Raw genomic sequence first — 21,503 nt, 5'->3', positions numbered from 1 at the left:
CATGGGTTTTAACTTAGCAAATAGTTTTAACTCCGGAGGTGGTTTGAGACACATTCCAGACGAGACTCGGTCAAGTGAAAATTAATTTGGCTGTTCAAGCAACACATGTAAACTTTAACTGCCCAAACAGCGATTTGTCAGCATATAGGGAAAATGCAAAACATTATAGCTACACCAACTATTTGCATAGGGTTTGTGCCTGGCATTAGCATAATCATGATCATGAAAGTCAACTGTTTTAGCTTGAGAATTGAAGATCCGATTTATATCCTTTTGGTGAAGACACATTCATTTGGCCAAGTGTAAATGGAATGTGCTTCTTCAATCAGATATCAATCCGTTCAGTAAAAACGTATGAAGTGACCAAGTGTAAATACCCCCTGACATGTTTGAGCGAGCATCAACAAGTGAGACCATTTCCACATTCTCAATCTCCCAAACCTTACAAGAAAAAAATGCTTAGCAAACAAAGTCTGGGACATGACAATTTCCAGAGCTTTTATTTTCATGCTGTGATTTTAACTAATTATCAAAGCCCATTTTCAAAAAGATAAAATTGCTTTTTGGTTGTTTCTTGAACTAGAGAATCCAAAAGAAACTACAGTAGCTCAAACCTTTTTTGCTTTGTTGCAGCAGTCAGACTCTAATCGAGACCATAATTGAACTATAGTATATGGACCATAGCGTTACATCACGTTTTGCAATAAACTCTTAAATGCATTTAGACAGATCCTGCTATAAACAGGATTCCCACACCTTTTGACCAAACATTTCTATGACTTTTCCAGATTTTCATGATTACTGGATAAAGATTTTGGAAATCATTTTATAGAGACTGCACTTACAAAGGACAATTACTAGCTAATCTTAACATGAAAATGTATATTCACTATAGAACTTTCCCTGACTTTGTAAGATATTACAAAGGTTTTCCATGACCCTTGGAACCCTGTATAAAAACATATGAGCTGAATGTACAAAATGATTTTATGAAAAGTAAAAAAATCCATAAAGTGCAAAATAAAGAAAGGACATCAGGTAATGAGAATTTTTATATGTATTTTGATGAGCATTCTTTCTCATGTGCAAGTTTCAATGCTCAAGTTTTTCTGTGAGGGAGAAGTGAATGAGTTATTGTGTGTGTGTATGTGTGTTTGGCCATGCATGATTGCATGTGTCAAGCAGCAGTGTGCTTCAAGAGTTCTAGCCCTGCAGCACTGGATCAATAGCCTGTGAAATCTGCCCTTACAGGAGTCTAGAGATGTATTCATACAGCCATGAGGAGAACATCCATTCTCAGTCCCAGAGGGGGAAGAAAAGGACAGTTTTTACAATCAACAGCCAGTCAGAGAATGAAGAAGCTGCCAAAATGGGAGGTCAGAGATGCAGAGCACTCGTGAAAGCACAGGTAAACAATTCTAATATACTTCGTAGTGGTCAACCAATATATTGAATAATATTTCACATTCTGTTGATAACCATGCACATGTGGCCAGTTGACATATGTAGGCTCTCCCATGTTCCAGTTTCAAAATCTTTAGTTTAAAATAACTAGAATTCAAACAGCATAAGGAAGTGGCAATCCAACCAAAAAGTAAAGTGACCAACCAACCACTGTTTGTTTCACTACACTGTGTTTAGAGGTGGTTAAATCTGAAATAAATATATAAATAGACATAATTAAGATATACTAATTGACTCAAAACAATGTTATATTTTGTTTAAGAATTTAAAGAATTAACTTTTCAGAATTGCTCATTAGTTGCAGCCTTGGTAACATCTTAATATGGCTAAATATGATCTGATAAAAACCTGTGCATGCTGAACAACATGGCTAGGGCCAGGCAATAAAGCTGAAAACTATGGCTGTCAATCAATAAAAATACAAATAAAAATGTATCGAGTTAACTGCATGACACTTAATTAATCACATATATCTGTGTTTGATAAATAAAAAATGGCCCCAAAATAAATTCAATACAAATAATCCATAATAATTAAAATCATATATATATATATATATACACACACACACACACACACACACACACAGAGAGAGAGAGAGAGAGAGAGAGAATCTGCGTGCTGACAGTTTACAGTATATTTCAAATGTATTTGCTCTGCAAAATGTTCAACATAAGAAGTGGAAAATACTAAAAATCTAGTGTTTAATAAATCAAAGCATGTTTTCTGCACTGTTTTTACTAAACGGACACTTGTCATTATTGTGTGCAATATGCATCTGATAGTCCTATGGGTGTGCACCATCTGAGGCTGCATAAACATCCGCCAGCATTCAGTATATGGCACTACGAACTATACGGACAACTTGTTTTGCAACTTCAAAAACAACTAGATTAAACAGACAAAAAATATCACCATGATATCATGAGGAACTGCAGTGAGCACATACATATTTGTATGAACTGAAGAGGCAGGACTATCAGTCCACCAGGGCAGAAGTTTATGAACATGAGGAACCATGAATTAATAATACTGCCAGAAAATAGCTGCACACATTTGTGAGATGAAACAATTAAACAAAACGTATTCCAATAGAAAAAAAATTGAGATGCAGTGCCTAAAAAACACACACAGTTGAGTCCAAAAGTCTGAAATAACAAGTGAAAATGCTTCTATTTTTTATTTTTATTTTTAATACACTTTTCATGAAAAAATAAATCAGCATAACAACTTGAGTGAAAAGCTGGATTAAAATGTTTTTTATTTTAGAATGTATTAGTATTTGGAATATTACTACTATGCTTTATTGACAGCATGCACTCAAGCTGCCAATGGGACCACAAGATTGTGCAAAACCTCATGATCCATGTTGTCCAGCATGTTTTGAGTGTGTTGCAAACAGTATCTTGCAAGGAAATCTGACCTTTTGTACAAAAAAAGTGAACATGAGCAATGTCACAAATTTGCTTATTTGATCAGACTCAGTCTCAGACTTTTGTACCCCATATCCTCGCTCAGATATTTAGTGAAAGTTACCAAGTTCACCGGCTTCACAGTACATGTGAATAGTCATTACATGAGTTGAACATTTTTATATATATTCCTAAAACAAAGATGAACTGAATTGATTATGATCACTTATTAGTCCAGCTGAAAATTCTAAACTGGAAGATGTGTATGGATTACTAAAAATCAATTTACTATTAGCTCCAAGGACAGTAAGACAAGTCAACATACGAACAGCTTTTTTTTTTTTTTTATTCAACTTATCATATATCATTCAGCAATCGTAATATTACCTTCAAAGAGTGCCATCAATGTATTTGAAAACATAAAGGTCACAAACTTGAATGATTAACTCATTGATCAGTCCATCAGTTCCTGAATTGATGTAAACTCAGGATACTGGCACCCTTTTTGCAAAATTTCCAATCATATGCTAATATTTAGGTCTTTAAAAATACATTAAGATAGAGCAATGCATCACCACCACATCCTGCAGTCAGACAGAGGATGCATACAGGAGGAAAAATAAACAACATCCCCTGTGTAAGGATGACAGGGATTATAGACGAAACAGATCACTTACAGCACAAAGTCTCTCTTCTGTATGAATGTTTACAGAGCATACCCTCACGTATATGTTGGTTTCTTTAATGGAAATGTATATTTAAAAATCCCCCCCCCCCCAGTATTCACTTCGGGATATTTCTCATATGCGGAGCTTAGTGAACAGAGAATGGGAGCAACAGAGTGTCACCATGGGCATCTAAAAATACAGCTGCTGCTGAATAACCTGTTACAGGTTTCAATGTGCAAAGAGAAGAAATTCATAATAATGGAATTAGGCTTACATTAAACTATCAATGCACTGTATAAAATGAAAGATTATTTTATTGTATGTAATGTTATGTGATAACATATCTCCTATCCAAGCTAAATGTGCAAAGACAACTATCCCCAAAAAGTGGCACTTTCAAAACATTGCTCTGTTTGTTTGAATGGTATAAGAAATGTCAACTTCTGCCTCAAATAATGGCATAAGTTTGGGACGGGAGTGTATAAGAACCCTGTTTTAAGAACGGTCATTACATTCCTAATTCTGTTTGGTGTCTCTAAAGGCGCAGAACTTTTTGCCATGTTTATTGATGTCTAAAGAACAAAGGAGATAGGAAATTATTTGGGGAGAGAGGGGGTGAATGGGACAAAATGCAGGCCAGATTCAAACCTGTGTCACCCATTTAAGCACCAAGGCTGAACATGTCTAGAGAAAATGGTATAACCACTAAGCCATGCTCTGACAAGAACAGCAGTCATGTAAAGAAGTCCTCAGTTCACATTTCTGTCCACTTTGTGTCCTGTCCTTAAGTTCAGTTCAGTTCACATGAATGATAAATCTGAGTACTGGGTTTGTGTGGACTTACAATGAGCTTTTATAGCCCTTGGCTGTAAAGTAACGGAAGGGCTGAAATGATGCACAACTGTCCTAGGATGCCCAATCTCTGCCCACACCAATCGTTCATCAGTGCATATATGTCATCAATCTTTGATGCTTTTAATGAATGTTCTGAAATAAAAAGCCCTTTGGACCCTCTATACATCATGATGGGATCTTCTCATTGAAAAAAAAAAGTATTTTATTGCCAGATATAACCATTTATGGCTTTGTTAGTTTGTTGTAGCTTAGCAAAACCCTTCAGTATTCTCAAGGCCAAAGAAAATAAAGGCAGCAATGTCTGCCATCATTTTATTCTATGAACCAATTGATTTTTAATTTAATGAGTTCTATTCTATTCGACTGAGGAATACATTAGAATGAAAAACAACTTCTTACTCTTAAGTTTATTGCACTGATGTTAACATTGTTTATCTATGCATCTCTACTCACCCTGAAGTCTATACCGACTGTTGAGATGAAACTTCCAGCCAGAAATGCTCCATCTTTAAAACGAACCAGCAGACAGGTTTTCCCCACCCCAGAGTCACCAACCAGCATTACCTGGACGCAGAGAGAGATTATAAATGGAGCAAGGCACATGGTCTGTTCCATTATCTCTCGTCTCCTCTGTCTCTTATTCGCTCTTAAGAAATAAACAACCTCTCATCTTTCCATTAGTGCGTCAATCAAACTATGTCTCCTTTCCTCTAGTGCTTAGAAAGACTCTGTCAAGGCTGAAAAGATTAAAGGCAGGAATGCTTGCCTTTGTGGGAAGGAGGGGTTTAGTTGTAGAGTTGCAGAGACCAAAACTCTATTTTCACAGGTTAAAAATTAAAGGGATGGTTCACCCAAAAATGAAAATTCTCTCATCATTTACTCACCCTCATGAGTAATTTTTCCCAGATGTGTATGACTTTCTTTCTTTTGCAGAACAAAATGAAGATTTTTGAATAAAAAAAATCTCAGCTCTGTAGGCTTTGAATTTCCAAATCAATTAAAGGCAGCATTAAATAGATCCATATGACTCCAGTGGTTTAATCCATGCCTTCTGAAGAAATATGATAGGTCTAGGTGAGAAACAGATCAATATTTAAAGGAATAGTTCACCCAAAAATGAAAATACTCATTATTCACTTACCCTGATGTCATCCCAGATGTGTATGACTGTCTTTCTTCAGCAGAACACAAATTAATGTTGACACTCTGTAGGTCCTTATGATGTAAGTAAATGGGTGCCATCAGGCTGCTGGCAATTTGACGGTCCGAAAGGCATATTTAGGCAACATAAAAGTAATCCACACGACTCCAGTCAACCAATTAATGTCTTTTGAAGCAAATCAATAGGTTGGTATAAGAAACAAATAGATAATTGAACCATTTTTAACTTTACATTGTTGCTTCCGGTCAGCGCTTGGATGCTGTTTGAAATTACCTTACTCTCACGTGACATTCGTTCCTCTGTTGTGTACAAGGCGTGTGCTTCTGACTTCTCACGTGAACCCGCCATAGCGCTTATATCACTGATGCGTCAACAGCAGATTTTTTAAGTTCTAATTATCGATTTGTTTCTTACACCAACCTATCGATTTACTTTGACATTAATCATTGAATGGAATCGTGTGGATACATTTTATGCTGCCTAAATATGCCTTTTAGACCATCAAATAGCCAGCAGCCTGATGGTACCCATTTACTTACATTATAAGGACCTACAGAGCTTCAACATTTTCCTTAAAATCTTGTGTTCTTCTGAAGAAAGATAGTCATACACATCTGGGATGGCATCAGGGTAAATGAATAATGAGAGAATTTTCATTTTGTGTGAAGTCTTTTTTTTTTTACTATAAATCTCCACCTTTGACCAGCCCCGACCAGTAGGTGGTGATATAAGCGAAGAATGCGGATTTAAAAAAAACAAAAGAAGAATGTGGAAGTAAAAGTGGAGATTTATAGTAAAAAGTACTTCAATATTGATCTGTTTCTCACCCACACCTATCACTTCATAAGACATGGATTTAACCACTGGGGTTTTATGGATTACTTTTATGCTGCCTTGTGTGTGATTTTTGGAGATTAAATGTTCTGGCCAACATTCACTTGAAACAGAGCTGAGATATTCTTCTAAAAACCTTAATTTGTGTTCAGCAGAAGAAAGAAAGTCATACACATCTGGGATGGCATGAGTGTGAGTAAATGATGAGAGAATTTTCATTTTTGGATAAACAATCTCTTTAATGAAGCTTCAGAACAAAAAAAGATCAGTTTGGGAAAGGGAAGCACTGCTGTAGATTGAAACGATCAGTTGTTATTTTGTTCTTTTTGCACTGTCCAATTCAGCTACACTAACAGAGGTTGACTCATAGGTTTTTTATGTTGATACTACTGATATCTAGAGAGTAGGTGCCATAGATGGCGATGGCAGATATAATGCCAATAAATGAAACAATTTAAAGGGAAAGTCAGTTTAAGAAGGAATTTTTTTTATCATAATTTTCTCACCTTTATGTTGTTTCAAAATTGTATGACATTCTTGCTTACGTGGAACACAAAAGACGTTAGTCTGAATGTTAGACACACAGTCTCATTCACCACTGGCTTTCATTGGATGTTTTTTTTTTTTTATAAATTGAAAGTTAATGGTGAATGAAGCTGTTATTCTGCCTAAAAGCTCTTTGTTTTCCATGGAAGCTATAGAATGTCATATGTTCAAAAGAACATGACGGTTAGGGTTAACTAGGGTTTTTTGTGCGAACCCCTTTAATGAGAGCAAATTCTAGGTTCACAAAATTGCTGAATTTAAAGGACAGTTATTTGACATGATATTTATTTAAAATTCACTTTAAAAATATTTGACAACAAAAAATGTAAGATATGCATGACGTCGGTAGATTTTGGAACTGACAATATTGGGCAGCTATCGGTCAATGCCGATTATCTCAAGTTGACCAAATATCGAGTACTGAATCACCCCTGATGAATTTCTGGCAGTATCTGAAGAATAAGCCTGTGAGCATGGTACATTTTTTATAGGCTATATCGGCCATGGATTAAGTAAATGCATTATTCACCAGATCATAACTGTCAACCACATCAGTTATCTTAAGATGTCATATTAGCAATGCTCCAAACAATTTATTCGGCAGTATGTGATTGGTATGTGTCTGTGCTGTGCTCTCGCTTATCTTTATTGACCCAGCTGTTCAATTAGCAGCTGCGCTTGACTTGAGTCAAACGGAGCGCGTAATACTCATCCATATGGGACAGCGGGATAATATTTCATTGTTTCAAATTATTGCTCGTACATAAATAAGAGCTTAATCTTTATATGCATGGTGAAACTACACATCCTAATTTAAAAATTAAGAGTACAATTACTAATAATGTATGATGTGCTCATGCTGTCCAGTCAGCAAAATATTTCAACCTTTATATGTTTAATGCATATGCATGCAGGTTTTGTTATTGGAAAGCTGTGCGTACCTTGAAGGCGATGTCGTAGAATTCCCCGCTGTTGCTGAGAGAGGGTCGGCTGGGATGGACCACACCGTTGAACTGGGTCAGGACTTTCTTTCCTTTCTCGCTGCAAGAGGAGTTCGGTGTAAATGAACTGCATTTTCCTTTGGTCGCTTTTTTTCTCGACATTGTTGTTTATTCCTCGTTTGAACGTGCGACGCTTGAGCGTAATTAATAATGAGCGATATGCGCATGTAATGTGCTCTAAGCCAATTTCAGATCACTTTCCCCGGTTGTTGTGTTTCAGTAATAAGCGCGCATGACTTTGTGGCTCCGTCAAATAAAGCGTGCAAGCTGTGCACCTGCTTCACTGTGGCTCGCGATGTTGGTCCGTTTAATGCAGTAACTGAATCGAGAATTTGTTGTTGCTGTTTTTGTAGTTTTTTGGGGGGAGTAGGGGGGTTATCCTCTCTAAAGCCTGGCTCCTAAATACACCTTTCTCCGTTTAGTATGCAAGAGAATATTCAGCGTTTCGCTCCCTCCTCTTTGCAGCGTAGTAGTGCACGCGCGCAGGTCGCGTTGTTAACAGTCAGTGAAAGTGATGGCCACGCGCACACAGAGCGCACCTTTATCCCAACAGCGCGGGAACGCTCAGTCTCCACTTGTTGTTCTTCTTCTGTGGGTTCATTGGTGGCTCCACTTGTTGCAACACAAGCCCTTTTAAAGGCGTAGAGTCTTATTTTTAAACTGGGACTAGAAACAGGATTAGTCGTTTAGGGTGTTTTTTTGGTCAAAACCAAAAAGAAACAGTTTTTTTTTTTTTTTTTTTTTTTTTTTTAAACCCCTAAAGCAAGACCAAATTTCTCAACTGGAACTTACTCCTCTTTATTTCTTGGCCTACTAATTATTTTATTGTACTGCCAAACGTTTACACAAAAGTGGATTAAAAAATGATTTTGTTTCACAGTATACAATATTCAATGTTATTTTTAGTACACTGCAGTATACAGTATACCAAAGTCTTTCTAGCAAGTCAGTCCACTGTCGGCCATCTTTGGAAAGCTCTCGGGTGACTATTTCCAGTCATGCCAGTGCAGCTCCTATCTACTTGAATGGGGAACACCGAAATCTCAAAAACGGTTGGTCAAGATTACGAGCAAAGAACATATTTCAAATCAGCAATAAAATTTGATAATATTGGAATCATAAATTGTGATCCTTTACCTCATATTACAATAAACACGCAATTTTCCAGGCTTGTATAGCTAATGCGCATGCGCATTCTAATGTTGATTGACAGGCGATGTCTGTATCTAAAAGGTGATTGGCTCTTTTAACTGTAAAGCGGGACTTCCTTTCTACATTCACTGACCATTGGGTGCTTGAGCTTCTTGGTTGGGTTTTCCAATTTCTCCCATTCATTTAAATAGAAGTGGCCTGTCTCTGCTAAATAGTCTCTGCAGTAGGCATATATATTATGGAGTTAATTAACAGAGGTTCGGGAGGAGCATGTTAATTTTAATCTGACAAATCACAGCCCACGAGCAGGAGTATATAAGCCGCTGCTTACCTGCTTCCTGTGACAACTCTCCTGACCCACCTCCACCCCATCTCCACCTATTCTCTAGATTCATTATCTAAATAAGTAAAGTCTGGGGGGGTAATCAGGACTCGAGTAGAGTCTCAAGCTCCGAGCCCTCCAGTATACGGACAGTAAGCCAAATACGTTTACTGCTTCAACACAAGATTACATTAACATACAAACTACTGAATCATGGAAAGTTTCAACCATGGACAGTGGTTCCACGTGTTTGAAATTAGTTTTCTTAAATTAACACTACCATGTAATCTTAACTTAAATACTTCCAGTAGAGAGAACGTAATTTAATTGAGTAAACCCAACTAAATTACACGTTAAATTAACTCAAATTAATCTCTCTCCACGATTAAGTTAGTGCGGTTAATGCAAGCATGCTAAATGCATGCTGAAGAGAAAATATATACTATGATTGGCATAGCAATTGCTCAATGAGTATACAGCAATATACAGAATTCTCATGTGCCTGTCCTCAAGCTAAGCTCAAGCTCCAGTCTTCACCATGATAGTAACCCCCAATACTCCAACATAACAGAAACTCTTCCAAATCTCAACACAAAAAAACTTTACATTAATATTGCACAAATACACATTTTATAACACTTAATTTTAACATTTGTTCTCACTATTGAGTGCCAAGCAAAGCATGCTAGGAATTAGAAATCCCCTGCCCAGTTTCAGTTAACAAAAAATGTGCATGTTGTCCCAACGCAAATAGCTTAAGTAAAGCTGAAAGCATTAAAACAACTCAGTTAATTTAAGAGCACTTGGTTACATGATTTATTTGAGTAATATAACCAAGTGAGGATCCAGTAAAAACTGACAATTTTAAAAGTAATTTTTTGTGTGTGATACATACTCTTTTTTTTTTTTTTTAAATGTATTTATTTAGGTGCTTATCAGCAAGTAAACTAGACATCCACAAGTAGAATCGAATATTTCACTTTGTTCCTGAGTAATCTTTGTGAAATAATCTGTCCTTATTACTTTGGATGGACAGAAATTCTGTTTACAAAGTCTACACACATCTGCAGGAATCTCTTTGTTGTTTTCTGTACAGCCAGACGTAGACCGACACTGCTGAGCAATTAAAAAAAATATCAACTGTCATTGTCGCTTTTCATATTGGTCAGACAGATCTTTCCTGTCTATGTGGACAGTTCATGGCCAGAATATGCTGCAAAGTGAACCAGACATTTTTATTTTAGTCTATGCAAGACTAGGGTAGATATGAGTCACGTACCGAGTGTGGACAATGTAAGACCAGTGTTTAATTTTTATCACAGACCGTTACATGAGCTTCAGTACTTGTATAGCTAAGGGTGACTCATAATGGTGAGAAAAGGGTCTAAAAAAGCTCTCATTTGTCTTAATCTTAACAAGATTGTATATGAAATTATTCCTTAGGGGAAAAACAGTATGGTATATGCCTACAACAGCACGCATGCACTTATTAAAGTATGCACAGCCTTAAGATTACATCCTAACCATCAGGTACTGTCATGTATTTCACTAAATGGCTATCCCTCAAAGGTCATTTATAGCCTACACCTGTCACTTGGATCAGCTGCTATAGTTACATTCTAATTGATGTCTTCCTTTCTCAGGCTCAGTCAAACATGCGTATCAAACTTAACCTAACCTCTCAAACAGGCAATAAGATCTCTCCTTTGTGGAGACACACTGTCACTTACCAATTCAATTACTGTCTTGAGCTTTTCTTTTATTGTTGCAAATAAAGTATCTGTCCAGTGACTATAACGGTTCAACTGAAATGAGCACAGATAATTACCAGAAACAGATACTCAAAGTTTGTGAAAGCTCAGTTTAGAGCAGGCCAGGGCCACATTGATTGGTCTGCTTACATCTGTGGATACATCTTGCCAACTGTGGGTCAATGCATTCTGCAGTTCAGAACAGTTTGCTATTATCGTTGATTTTAGATCATCTGCAGAATTTAGATGCAGAATTTAGAAAGAATGCAGCCAAATTCAGGATGCTAGTTCGAACAAAAAGGAAAATTCTGTCATCATTCATTCAATATCATTTTGTTGCAGTATGACTATCTTTCCTCCATGGATCACAAACATAGATATGTAGGGCTTTACTGGTTGTTTAGATCAGTGTTACTATCAGAAATAATTAATAATTATTTCTTTAGTTATTAATTAATATTTAAATTAATTAATTGAATCTAACTCATTAAAACCTCATATGGGGCTCCAGTAAATGTAGTGCACTACATTTAGGAGCAAGTTTGGTTATTAGCGATAATTATTAATTATTAAAATCCTTGGGGAACTGTTAAGAACACCGTTTGGTTTGGTAGTGTTAGTTTAATGGCTGTATCATGGCGGTTGTATGACATTGGGACTTCGGTGGATGGTGTGTTAACGAGCCAGCGATTGCCTGCTCGCTCTACCCTTGTCTCTGTTCCTTCATCTTTGGTGGACATGCTACCTTGACACTTGTTCAGGGAATTTGGCTCTTAGGCCACAGAGGTAGTTAGTCACCTCTCTAACAAAGGGGTTGCATTTGGACAAACCCAATGAATGTTCTTTGTCTTGGTACACATTTAGGTTAGGGATAAGGTAGAGCGAGGGGTCCTCATCATGGTAGGCAAGTGTTGGTGGTGTTTTGAGGTGAATGTGTGCATTACCTCTCTGAAAACCAACATTAAATATGCACTTTAGTCTGTATATATTCTGCCTTTCTATGATGGTAGATTGAGGATAAATGGATTGGAATTTCAATGCCAAACTATATGCCAGGTGTATCTGTGAAGGTTGCACAATGGAGATAGTAGCAGATCTAAGGATTTGTTTGACAAGGTCTAGGGATACCAGGTAAGCTGGAATCCTTCCACCACTCAGACTATTGACTGAGGAGCTAATTTCCCTGAGGAGGTCCTGCATTAGATCTCTAACGATACACACATAAGTTGTTTTCTCTGACAAAGTCCCTAAAGCATGCAAAGTGTTATTGATAAGAACAGAGTGCAAATTTACAGTGACTATAGTACCCTGAAGGGTTTTATTCAGGCCCTGTAATTGCTCTTATTGGAGTCGTCGTCTCTGCTGGATTTTTGAACGATGGCCACTTGTCCATCTGAAGCTGGCGAACTGTTTTCTGGACTAAGTGTTCTTGGTATGTCAACCTGAGCCCACGTGTCCACGATGGCAGTCAATGAGCGGAGCCAATCGGTTCAGTAAGTCCTGGCCAATTAACAGTGGTTCTGTATTAATGGGACATATGTAAATACATCCCTTGAAAGGTGTCAATCCAGGCCCATTTTGTGATAGACGACCTATCTTGCGTGTAGCTTGTGATGCTTACGTTGCAGGTCTCTGTCTATAATGGTTTGCCAAGGGAGAGCTTTGCTCTAGACACCTCTGCGAAGGTGTTGGAACCCATTAGACTATTTCGGAACTGGTGTCGAGTAGTGCATGGGAGCGGATGCACCCACGTGTCAGGTGTTGCCCTTACGGAACAGATCGCCCAAGAAAGTCAGAAAAGGAGGGTTTGGCATGTTAGGAGTAACTGTTTTGGGGAGCAGCTTGGACCCTGTTCCCCTTTTCCCGACCTACAAAGTAAACTTGTACATCATCTAGTCATACTGATGGGGTTTCAGTACCTTGTTCCTTTGAGGAGGTCGGCGGACCTGGTGAACAACGGAGCACGTCAAGCTTAGTTACTAACTCAGTCAAGCGTCTCCTTATATCCTCCATTTCTTTTCTCAAATCTTGTTCTCTGAGGGGATTTGAAACCTTTTCTACCCACCCACCTTCTTGATTGGATTTTCGTTCGAACCGCGCCTTTCCTTTCTGCCAGCGAACGTTTTGTTGTTTAGGCCTGCCATGACCCTGGGGGTGTGTCTGGTCACCACCCCCATGGTTCTGTTGCCTACCCTGCTGGCAGGGTGATCGGTGCCTCTGGGGTCCTGTTCTGGCATTCACCTTAACGCGAGGCATTTCGTTGCCTTCAAGCGCTAGGTCTGCACATTCTGAGGCTTGGATCCCCAGGACTCTGGCGTCGCCTTTGTGCCCTCGGGCAGGGCGCATGCGTGTCTCCCATGCTAGTTGCACATACCTTCTGATTTTCTGCATGGTGGGGTTGCCCGTTCTGCAGTGCATCGTGACGTCATATCGCACGCACTCATGGAGGTTGTGAAGGAAAAGAGACTTGAAGGCTTGTTCCTCCTCCAGACCTGGTGCATTACTTCCTTGGAAGTACGTGGTTCTCAGGCGTCTGTAATACTCACGCGGAGGCTCGTGCATCTTCTGGATGATGGCGAAAGCAGCTATGGTAGCGGAGGCTTCGTCGATATACAGCGAATACTCCTCGCGTAGGGCTTTACACAGAGCTGAGTAGCGGTTTCGAGTACCAGTCGGTTGCGTTTCCATGAACACATGGACACTCCTTACCGTGGTCTTCCATATAAGCTTGAGTTTTTCACGCGACGAAACATAAGGCAAATCAACCAGGCAGTGCTCAATTTCTCTGAGATAATTGTCAATGTTTGAATCTCAATTAATTGGGTCAAAGCGCTCTATGTCCCCTGCGAGGGACTCGAGTTGTCAGATGCGCAAGCCTTGGTGTCAGTATGACCACGGGTCGTCCGAGTCATCCCAAACACCATAGTCACTCAGATCACTATAGTGATGAGGACGACTTCCTCCCTGTCGTGGTGGGGAAGGAGTCCAGTCGATGCATGGGGGTGGACCCTGGGTTGCATACAGTTCCCTGGCTAATGGGATCTTCGAGCTGCTTACACCACTCTGGGCTTGAGAATAATTGTCCCCCCTCCATGGTGTGGAATCAGTCAGTTTGAAATGCATGGTGGTGTGACTGAAAACTGACTGGGGGGGGGCAACTGTAAGGAGGGGCACCTGCATCCAACCAGCAGGCCGCTGGAGGAGCTTGAAAGGTGTCTTGGAGGATGAAGTCAGAAACTGTACCACTAGGGGCAGCTCGGCTCCTAGCGTGTGTCCCTGGGTTTCTCAGGGTCACATTTCTACACGTTGTGCTAAAGAGGGGGACCTCTTCTATGTCAGATGTTGTGCTGTGCGTTTCAGCTGCACTTACCTGATCTGACTCTACTCTTAGCTGAGCAGCTTGAAGCTGCCTGCGCAGGGTTTCGTTTTCCTCCTGCATCCGGGCATTATCTTCCTGTGCCTGGACTTTCTCAGCTTGGGTGCACCTAATTTCTTGGTGCACGCTGAGATTTTCCTTCTGCACCACTTGGTAGCTGCTCTGCAGCTGGGCGAGCTGGGCGAGCTGGGCCTGGTGCTCTGCGGTTTGCAGTTGGGTTCTGCGGTGATGAAGAAGGAAAATTTGGCCTACTAGGTCCAGGATTGTGCTCTTTGGCTTCCTGACCGGGTTGTTGACATAATCAACTAGTTCCTGCAATGCTTCATCACAACAACTAATATTGTAGCCGTTAAGGTTATCTCTCTCCTCTATGGAGAGACGGAGGACAGCAGCGTCTACATCTCGCAGTGCTGGGTCGACTAACCTCTGTGTGGAGCTTCAGCTCCAGTCACGCAGGGCGATTGGTGACTCATTTTACTGGGGCAGTAAAAATTCTTGTGACACAGTGGCTCTGATAGCTTGTTGTTTTACAGTTTCTATAATGCTGACACGAACGCACAGGTGAGAGGCTTCGACCTGTGTCTTACAGGCTACTGTTATGTAATGTGCAAATTTCACTGTGTTCTCTCTTTGGTGGATGTCAATGAGGTGACTTGGCACCTCTCTGTAACATCTAGATGAAAGCGTTAGGAGTTAAATAACAACAACAGCAGATTTTAAGCAGACTAAATTTACCAACCCCTAATTCACTCTTAAGAGCACTTTCACACCACACTGGCTTATGTTTGGCAAGTTGTGAGAAGTCAATTGTCAAACAGAACCAAACTTTAAAGTAATGATTCAAGTTATTACTTTGGATCCTTATGCATACACACTGTGACAGAACTGACACATAGGATGCCTCACACGGGGCACCAATTATTATGTAGGGCTTTACTGGTTGTTTAGATCAGTGCTACTATCAGAAATAATTAATAATTATTTCTTTAGTTATTAATTAATATTGAAATTAATTAATTGAATCTAACTCATTAAAACCTCATATGGGGCTCCAGTAAATGTAGTGCGCTACGTTTAGGAGCAAGTTTGGTTATTAGCAATAATTAATAATTATCAAAGGTAATTATTAATTATTAAAATCAATAGAACATTGATGAGAATCAGTGTTAGCTTTTTCTAATCCTTTAAATCAACAATTATCAAAGATAATCGTTAATTGTTAACATCGATGAAACATTAATTAAAATTAACACTAGCTTATTGATCATTCAAATTCAACAATCATCAAAGATAATTATCAATTATCAAAAATCAATAGAATATTAATAAGGATTAACATTGATGGGGCATCACCCTGGAATCAGGGACTGATAACCAGATACTATAACAGTCTCAATATTAAATTGTTTTCTTAGGAAAATCGATATCCGAAGAATATCGATTTTTGGGAAAAAACAATGAATGAAGGCTTGAATCCGAGCACTGACATCCCGTCAGCATGACACAGGTGTATGCAAAACAAACCAAAACACTTCTCTTTGTAATATAACAAAGTTTATTTATGCAGTAATATCAATTAATAATTAATACAATGCAGTCAATAAACTTCCGACTTACAACTACAAACTAAACAGTGATATGATTAGATATGGAAAACAAAATAATCCTATAACACATGAGGGTGTGTGTGTGTGTGTGTGTGTGTGTGTGTAAGGAGGGACGAGCACAAAATGGCGGATGTGACTCTCATGGAAAGTATGTCATGCGAGACTTCCGGCCAGGGAATATGGCCACGAATGTGGGCGGAGAGAAACCAGTCAATGGTAGCTTAGGGACAAAGCTGAGCTTTATCACGAAGCTGTCTACTAGCCAAAAATGTGTGCGAGAATGTTTGTGAGGGGTCGCGTGTGTGTGTGTGTGTGTGTGTGTGTGTGTGTGCGTGCGTGTGTGTGTGTGTGTGTGTTAGTACGAGAGAGAGAGAGAGAATTAAGTGATGGCCCCAAAGCCGATTTCGTGATCGTGGGAGAGAAAGCAGCTGTTAGTTTGTCACTCAGAGACGCGGTGGACGGCTCGTAAACCATCCCGCGTTCTTTGATTCTTTAATGGATAAACTCAGTTTGCCGGTCTCACGTGCGACGGCGGAAATGCACAATAGTCCAATGTGGTTGGACTACAATACAGCAAATCAAATTCGTGATAATTAATACCCTGAGGATTAATAATGAGTGGACATGGCAGTCCGTAAACTGTACAAGCAATAACCTTGATACACAAGAATAACACACTATAATATTCTATCTCTGCCCAGATGTAAACCTCTTACTTGAATCGCATGAGGATGCAGAATGTGTGTTCATCCGTCCTTTAACTCCGACTCGGTTCCTCGAGGCTCGGGTGACGATGGGAGGCCGTTTTCTCACTCTGTCGGCGGGCGGTACGGCTGCTGATTCTCGGCGGGCTGGTGGAGAAATCAGCGACGTCGACTTGATTAAAGAGGGAAGATAACTCCTCTTCACTTCTGCAGGCAGACGGATGAAGATGCGGATTGCTCGGCGGTCACCTTCGGATCCGTTAGAGTGTTCGGTGGAACACAGAGTAATCTCAACTTGTCCAGCGAGATGGAGATTGTATGGCCACAGTTTCAAGTCAGATGTTACTTCCTTGTGCCACGAGGCTGCACCTGAGAGTAGCGATGAGCTGCGTCTACACACGGCTAGCAAAGTTGCTGGAAGCAAATCCCGGAAGCATTTCAGAGGTATTTCTACTCCTGATGATGTCATGGTTGAGGGACGTTCTGTTGTGTGCCTCATCCAATAGGAGATGAGAGTTCGATCCTTTAGTGAGCAAGGCTTCATGGGATTTGTAGTCTGTTTTGGACTCCCTTTGTTTGATTTTGGCACGGTTTTTATCAGTAAGATTTATGACTTTGTATGGGGGCCTGAGTTAGGTTTTACGACTGTGTTAGGCCTGCCTTTGCCTTCTATCTGAATACATGAGGCCCAACAGATGTTACGTATAATGTTGGCCTCAGTCACCATTCACTTTCACTGTATGGAAAAAAGATGCAATGGAATGGAATGGTGACTGAGACGGACATTCTCCTTAACATCTCCTTTTATGATGAACAGTGGAAAGAAAGTAATATGGGTTTGGAACAATGTGAGGGCGAGTAACTAATGACAGAAATTTATTTCATGTCTTATCCATATCTGTCCAAACTCTCACAGTTCTTTCAAGTCCTTTGAAAAATATTGGGATTTCTTAGGATATTTATAGAGCTAAAAGAGTGTTTGATAATTGAATCTTCGCTAAGCTTCCTTGTTTATGGTTGCTCACTCTGACAAGCTCTACAGAACTCCCCACTGGAATGAATGGGAGATTGGTGTGCGGTTTTTGGATAATGGATAATATTTTAATGTGGGCTGGTATGAAGAGTGACATTGTAATGCACAATAATCTGAAATTTTTTGTCAAATAAATTGTTAAATTACACAGTAATTTGGTTAAAAACGTTGGAGACTGTGAGTCAGAATCAAAGCAAACGATTATTACAGTCACGTGAAAAGAGAAAAACATCATTACACATCTAATAACATAAGCGTAAGTGAACAGAGCTGTTTATAACATCTCATAACACTCATTTTGATGCTGTGAACTGTTTATTTACTATCGCTTTTACTGTGACTTGAATCAATACATAAATGAATTAACGTGCAGTTATTAGCTTTAGTTTACCTTGGAGCAAATGTCGTTGCAGATGTTATACAGTATGTTCATTTGGGAATGAGGGCTGACACAATTTAATCCATAACATGCACTTTTCCAGATTTATTTAAAGATTATTTTGATAAAATCCTGCTTAAAAGTACATTGTAAAATAGCAAACGCATGTCAGAGTAATGGTGGTGTCCTGAAAATATATGCTACCTATCAGGATGTGCTACCAACGCTATATTCGCATAGTTTTAGGGTTGGGGTTAGGGCTTAGTAGAGCCTCACACCATATCACATTATCTGATAGTTATGCTGGTAGCGCATCCTGATAGGTATTATCTGCCTGACAAGATGTGCTACCTAGATTTTTAACACATTTCATGCTGTTGTAGTACATACTGACAGGTTCTCCCGTGCCTCCCGACATGTGCTACCCATGTTACATATCACTGTTTTTACTGCTGGTACATCCTGAGCAGCGGCAGGCCATACCTGAAAATGCTCCATTTGCTTTTCTGCGTTAAAGTGTAATAACTATAAATTGGGCTACTTGCACAACTGCTTCCTTGTTCTAAGTCGTGCAGCTCAGGCGTTTCCGGTTACAGCGTTCAGTGCGCCTACCTGCAGAGATTTATTCATGGCAAGGCAGAGTATTTCTTTTCTTTCTTTTTTTTTAGGGATGTCAGTTGATTAAATAAATAAATAAATCATATTTCTGGCGCTAATGTGACGTCTAAATTTTATAATTTGCTGAAATTTGCCTCTAAATATATTTTTTCCTTTCCAAATGTAGCTAAACTCAGCTCCTGAATAATAAATCAAACATGTATAACCTGCAGCAGTCTGGTCGTCTCATTAACACGCGTTTCATTCATTGATGATATTTCAGACCAGTAAATTCCACCATACAACGATTGCAAGTGACTTTTCTTTGGATACATGTCCTAGCTGTTATCTTACTCTGAACATGCTTTAAAAAACACTCTGATGAAGCAGATGTATTAAATTAAATAAATAAACAACTAAAATACTGTATATTTAACCACACTACATATATTTAATCTATTTAAGATGTTATAACTCATTATCTTTAGCAGCTCTTTTGGATTTCAACATTTAGCAATATACAGTACTTTTCAGTGAAACAGTGACACAAAATAAAGATTAAAACATAGATTTAATAAAAACAGGTTGATGCTTGCGTTCATTGTGTCTCTCTCACACATGGATCATATAGCAGTGACTAAAGCGCATAGATGTTTCATTCAAAGAGCGCCGCTGGTGCCGAAACCCTTTGACTCATTTGAGCTGATCTGTGGTTAAATATCTGCTACTGACCTCCGTGTGAGGAGAAACGGTGAAATGCGCTTGGAGTGGAGTATATACCAGCCATTGCTTTCTCAGATCGGCTCGGCCTGAATTAAAGCTCTGAAAACTGTTCTTCCACTGAAATTTGAAGAAGCTGTACACGGTAATGTTCAAAATATTTCATCTCCTATCTCTGAAAGATCCATACTTTAAAATCCTCATTCGAACACTCCTTTTAAATGCCGTTTCGGGAACTAGGTTTTTATTGTCGACAGAATAAAAATAAAAATAAAAATTGCTTATCCTACAAGCATGATATTTTAGGTTATTATATTAAGGATCATTACTCAAATGATGCTGGTTTCATTATAAATTGTATTTTATTTTTATGTAAATTCTGTATTCACAAATGCAAATGGACAAACCGCGAGCCTCTTTTTAGTGTTTGAGAAGGAGGTAAAAATGGGTATAGATGTCATGTTAAAATCCAAAAACAGGAAAGCAACCAAAACAGTTGCAATATGCTCTTCGTTTAACATTCTCATATAAAAAGTGTGCTTAATGGCGCATATGTACCCTCACAGGTATATTTTTCTATAGTACAATTATATAATGTACCCTCGCATGAATATCTTTCAATAAAACAATTATATAATAGGTAATTGATGATTATGTACCCTCCTTTTTTGTTTTTTTTGTCTTGCCTATGTAGTTATTTTATTTATTTTTTGTCTTATCCTTTGCTTTTATGTTGTAATGTATGTGAAACATCCTCCAGTTGCGATATTTTGATATCTTGTATGTCATTCGTTGATAATTAAGCATATATATATATATATATATATATATATATATATATAAAAAAATTTTTTAAATAAAATAAAATAAATGGCAGTAGGGCAACAGTTGCGAAGACAGGATTGGTCAGAAGCGCATTTAAGGTGGGGCTTAGCAGTTCTGAGCATTTGTGTAATCAAAATGGCAAAATGGACAGGAACAGGAATAAATAAATTTGAAATACACAGTATTGCAAGAACTGCCTTCTCAACATGGACATGAAGACTGTAAACTGACTTTATGTTCTATACACTGCATGTACTGCCTTTTTTAGGTTTACTATTTTTGCACTGTTTATTCATCACTTATACGTATACATTGATTATTTATTGCTCTAATGTAAACTTCTTTTCAAACTTTTCCAGTTTGTGTTCTGCAGAAGAAAGAATGTCGAGCACATCTAGGTTGGTATGAGGGTGTGTAAATGATGAGAGAATTTTCATTTTGGGGTGAACTATTCCTTTAAGTACTTAAGTTACTCATATTAAGTTTAAGTACACCTATATGTAAATGTATTGTCTGTATTTATTGTTATTTTGTGAAAGTGTCATATATTTATTGCCTGTGTGTACAAAACACAGTGTTAGGGGTCATTTCTGCACTCTTAGCATCGACAAACAGAACTGCAAAAATAATGAGAGGTTTCCCTAACACTCCTCCAACAGTATCTTCCATTGGTCTGAGAAACAGATAGTCCCACCCCAAATTCACGTCTATTAGTTGAGTTGATGTCACTGTCACTATGTCAGTCTAGTCAGGATCCTCAACCAAACAGATCAATGTTTTTATAGCACCACAGAGCCAGTGTTTACACTTCATGTTATGCTGGGATAGGAGTAAGTATTTTAACATAATATAACCCAAAGATACTCAAAGCTAAAAAAAAAAAAAAAAAAAAAAGGTGTTTTCTCTAAAATAAAATAAAAAAAGAACAGCCATTGTAATAATAGAGTTTTAATCAGAAGGAATTGACCCCTCTTGTTGAAATAATTTCTGAAAACCAATCATTTGTATTTAACTAACATGTTTTTTATTATTATTATTATTATTATTATTATTTTATTTATTTATTTATTTATTTATTTATTTATTTACAGTACA

The 21,503-nt window shown here is 38.5% G+C and overlaps 1 protein-coding gene across 1 annotated transcript in view; it reads right to left on the bottom strand.

The window, feature by feature from the left end:
- LOC127426637 (ras-related protein Rab-26-like) overlaps positions 1-8,480 on the bottom strand; it is a 112,679-nt gene extending 104,199 nt beyond the window's left edge. The window contains exons 1-2 of the mRNA XM_051673568.1: positions 7,883-8,480; positions 4,853-4,963 (exon numbers count right to left, since the gene is read on the bottom strand). Coding sequence (XP_051529528.1) covers positions 4,853-4,963; positions 7,883-8,044 — 273 coding nt within the window. The 5' untranslated portion in view covers positions 8,045-8,480. The remainder of the gene's footprint in view (positions 1-4,852; positions 4,964-7,882) is intronic.
- Between the last annotated feature and the right edge of the window lie 13,023 nt (positions 8,481-21,503).

The sequence above is a fragment of the Myxocyprinus asiaticus genome, chromosome 36 (genome assembly GCF_019703515.2).
Source record: "Myxocyprinus asiaticus isolate MX2 ecotype Aquarium Trade chromosome 36, UBuf_Myxa_2, whole genome shotgun sequence".
Classification (NCBI taxonomy): domain Eukaryota; kingdom Metazoa; phylum Chordata; class Actinopteri; order Cypriniformes; family Catostomidae; genus Myxocyprinus; species Myxocyprinus asiaticus.
The sequence above is the reverse complement of the archived record's forward strand: the minus strand, read 5'-3'. Positions and strand labels throughout refer to the sequence as shown.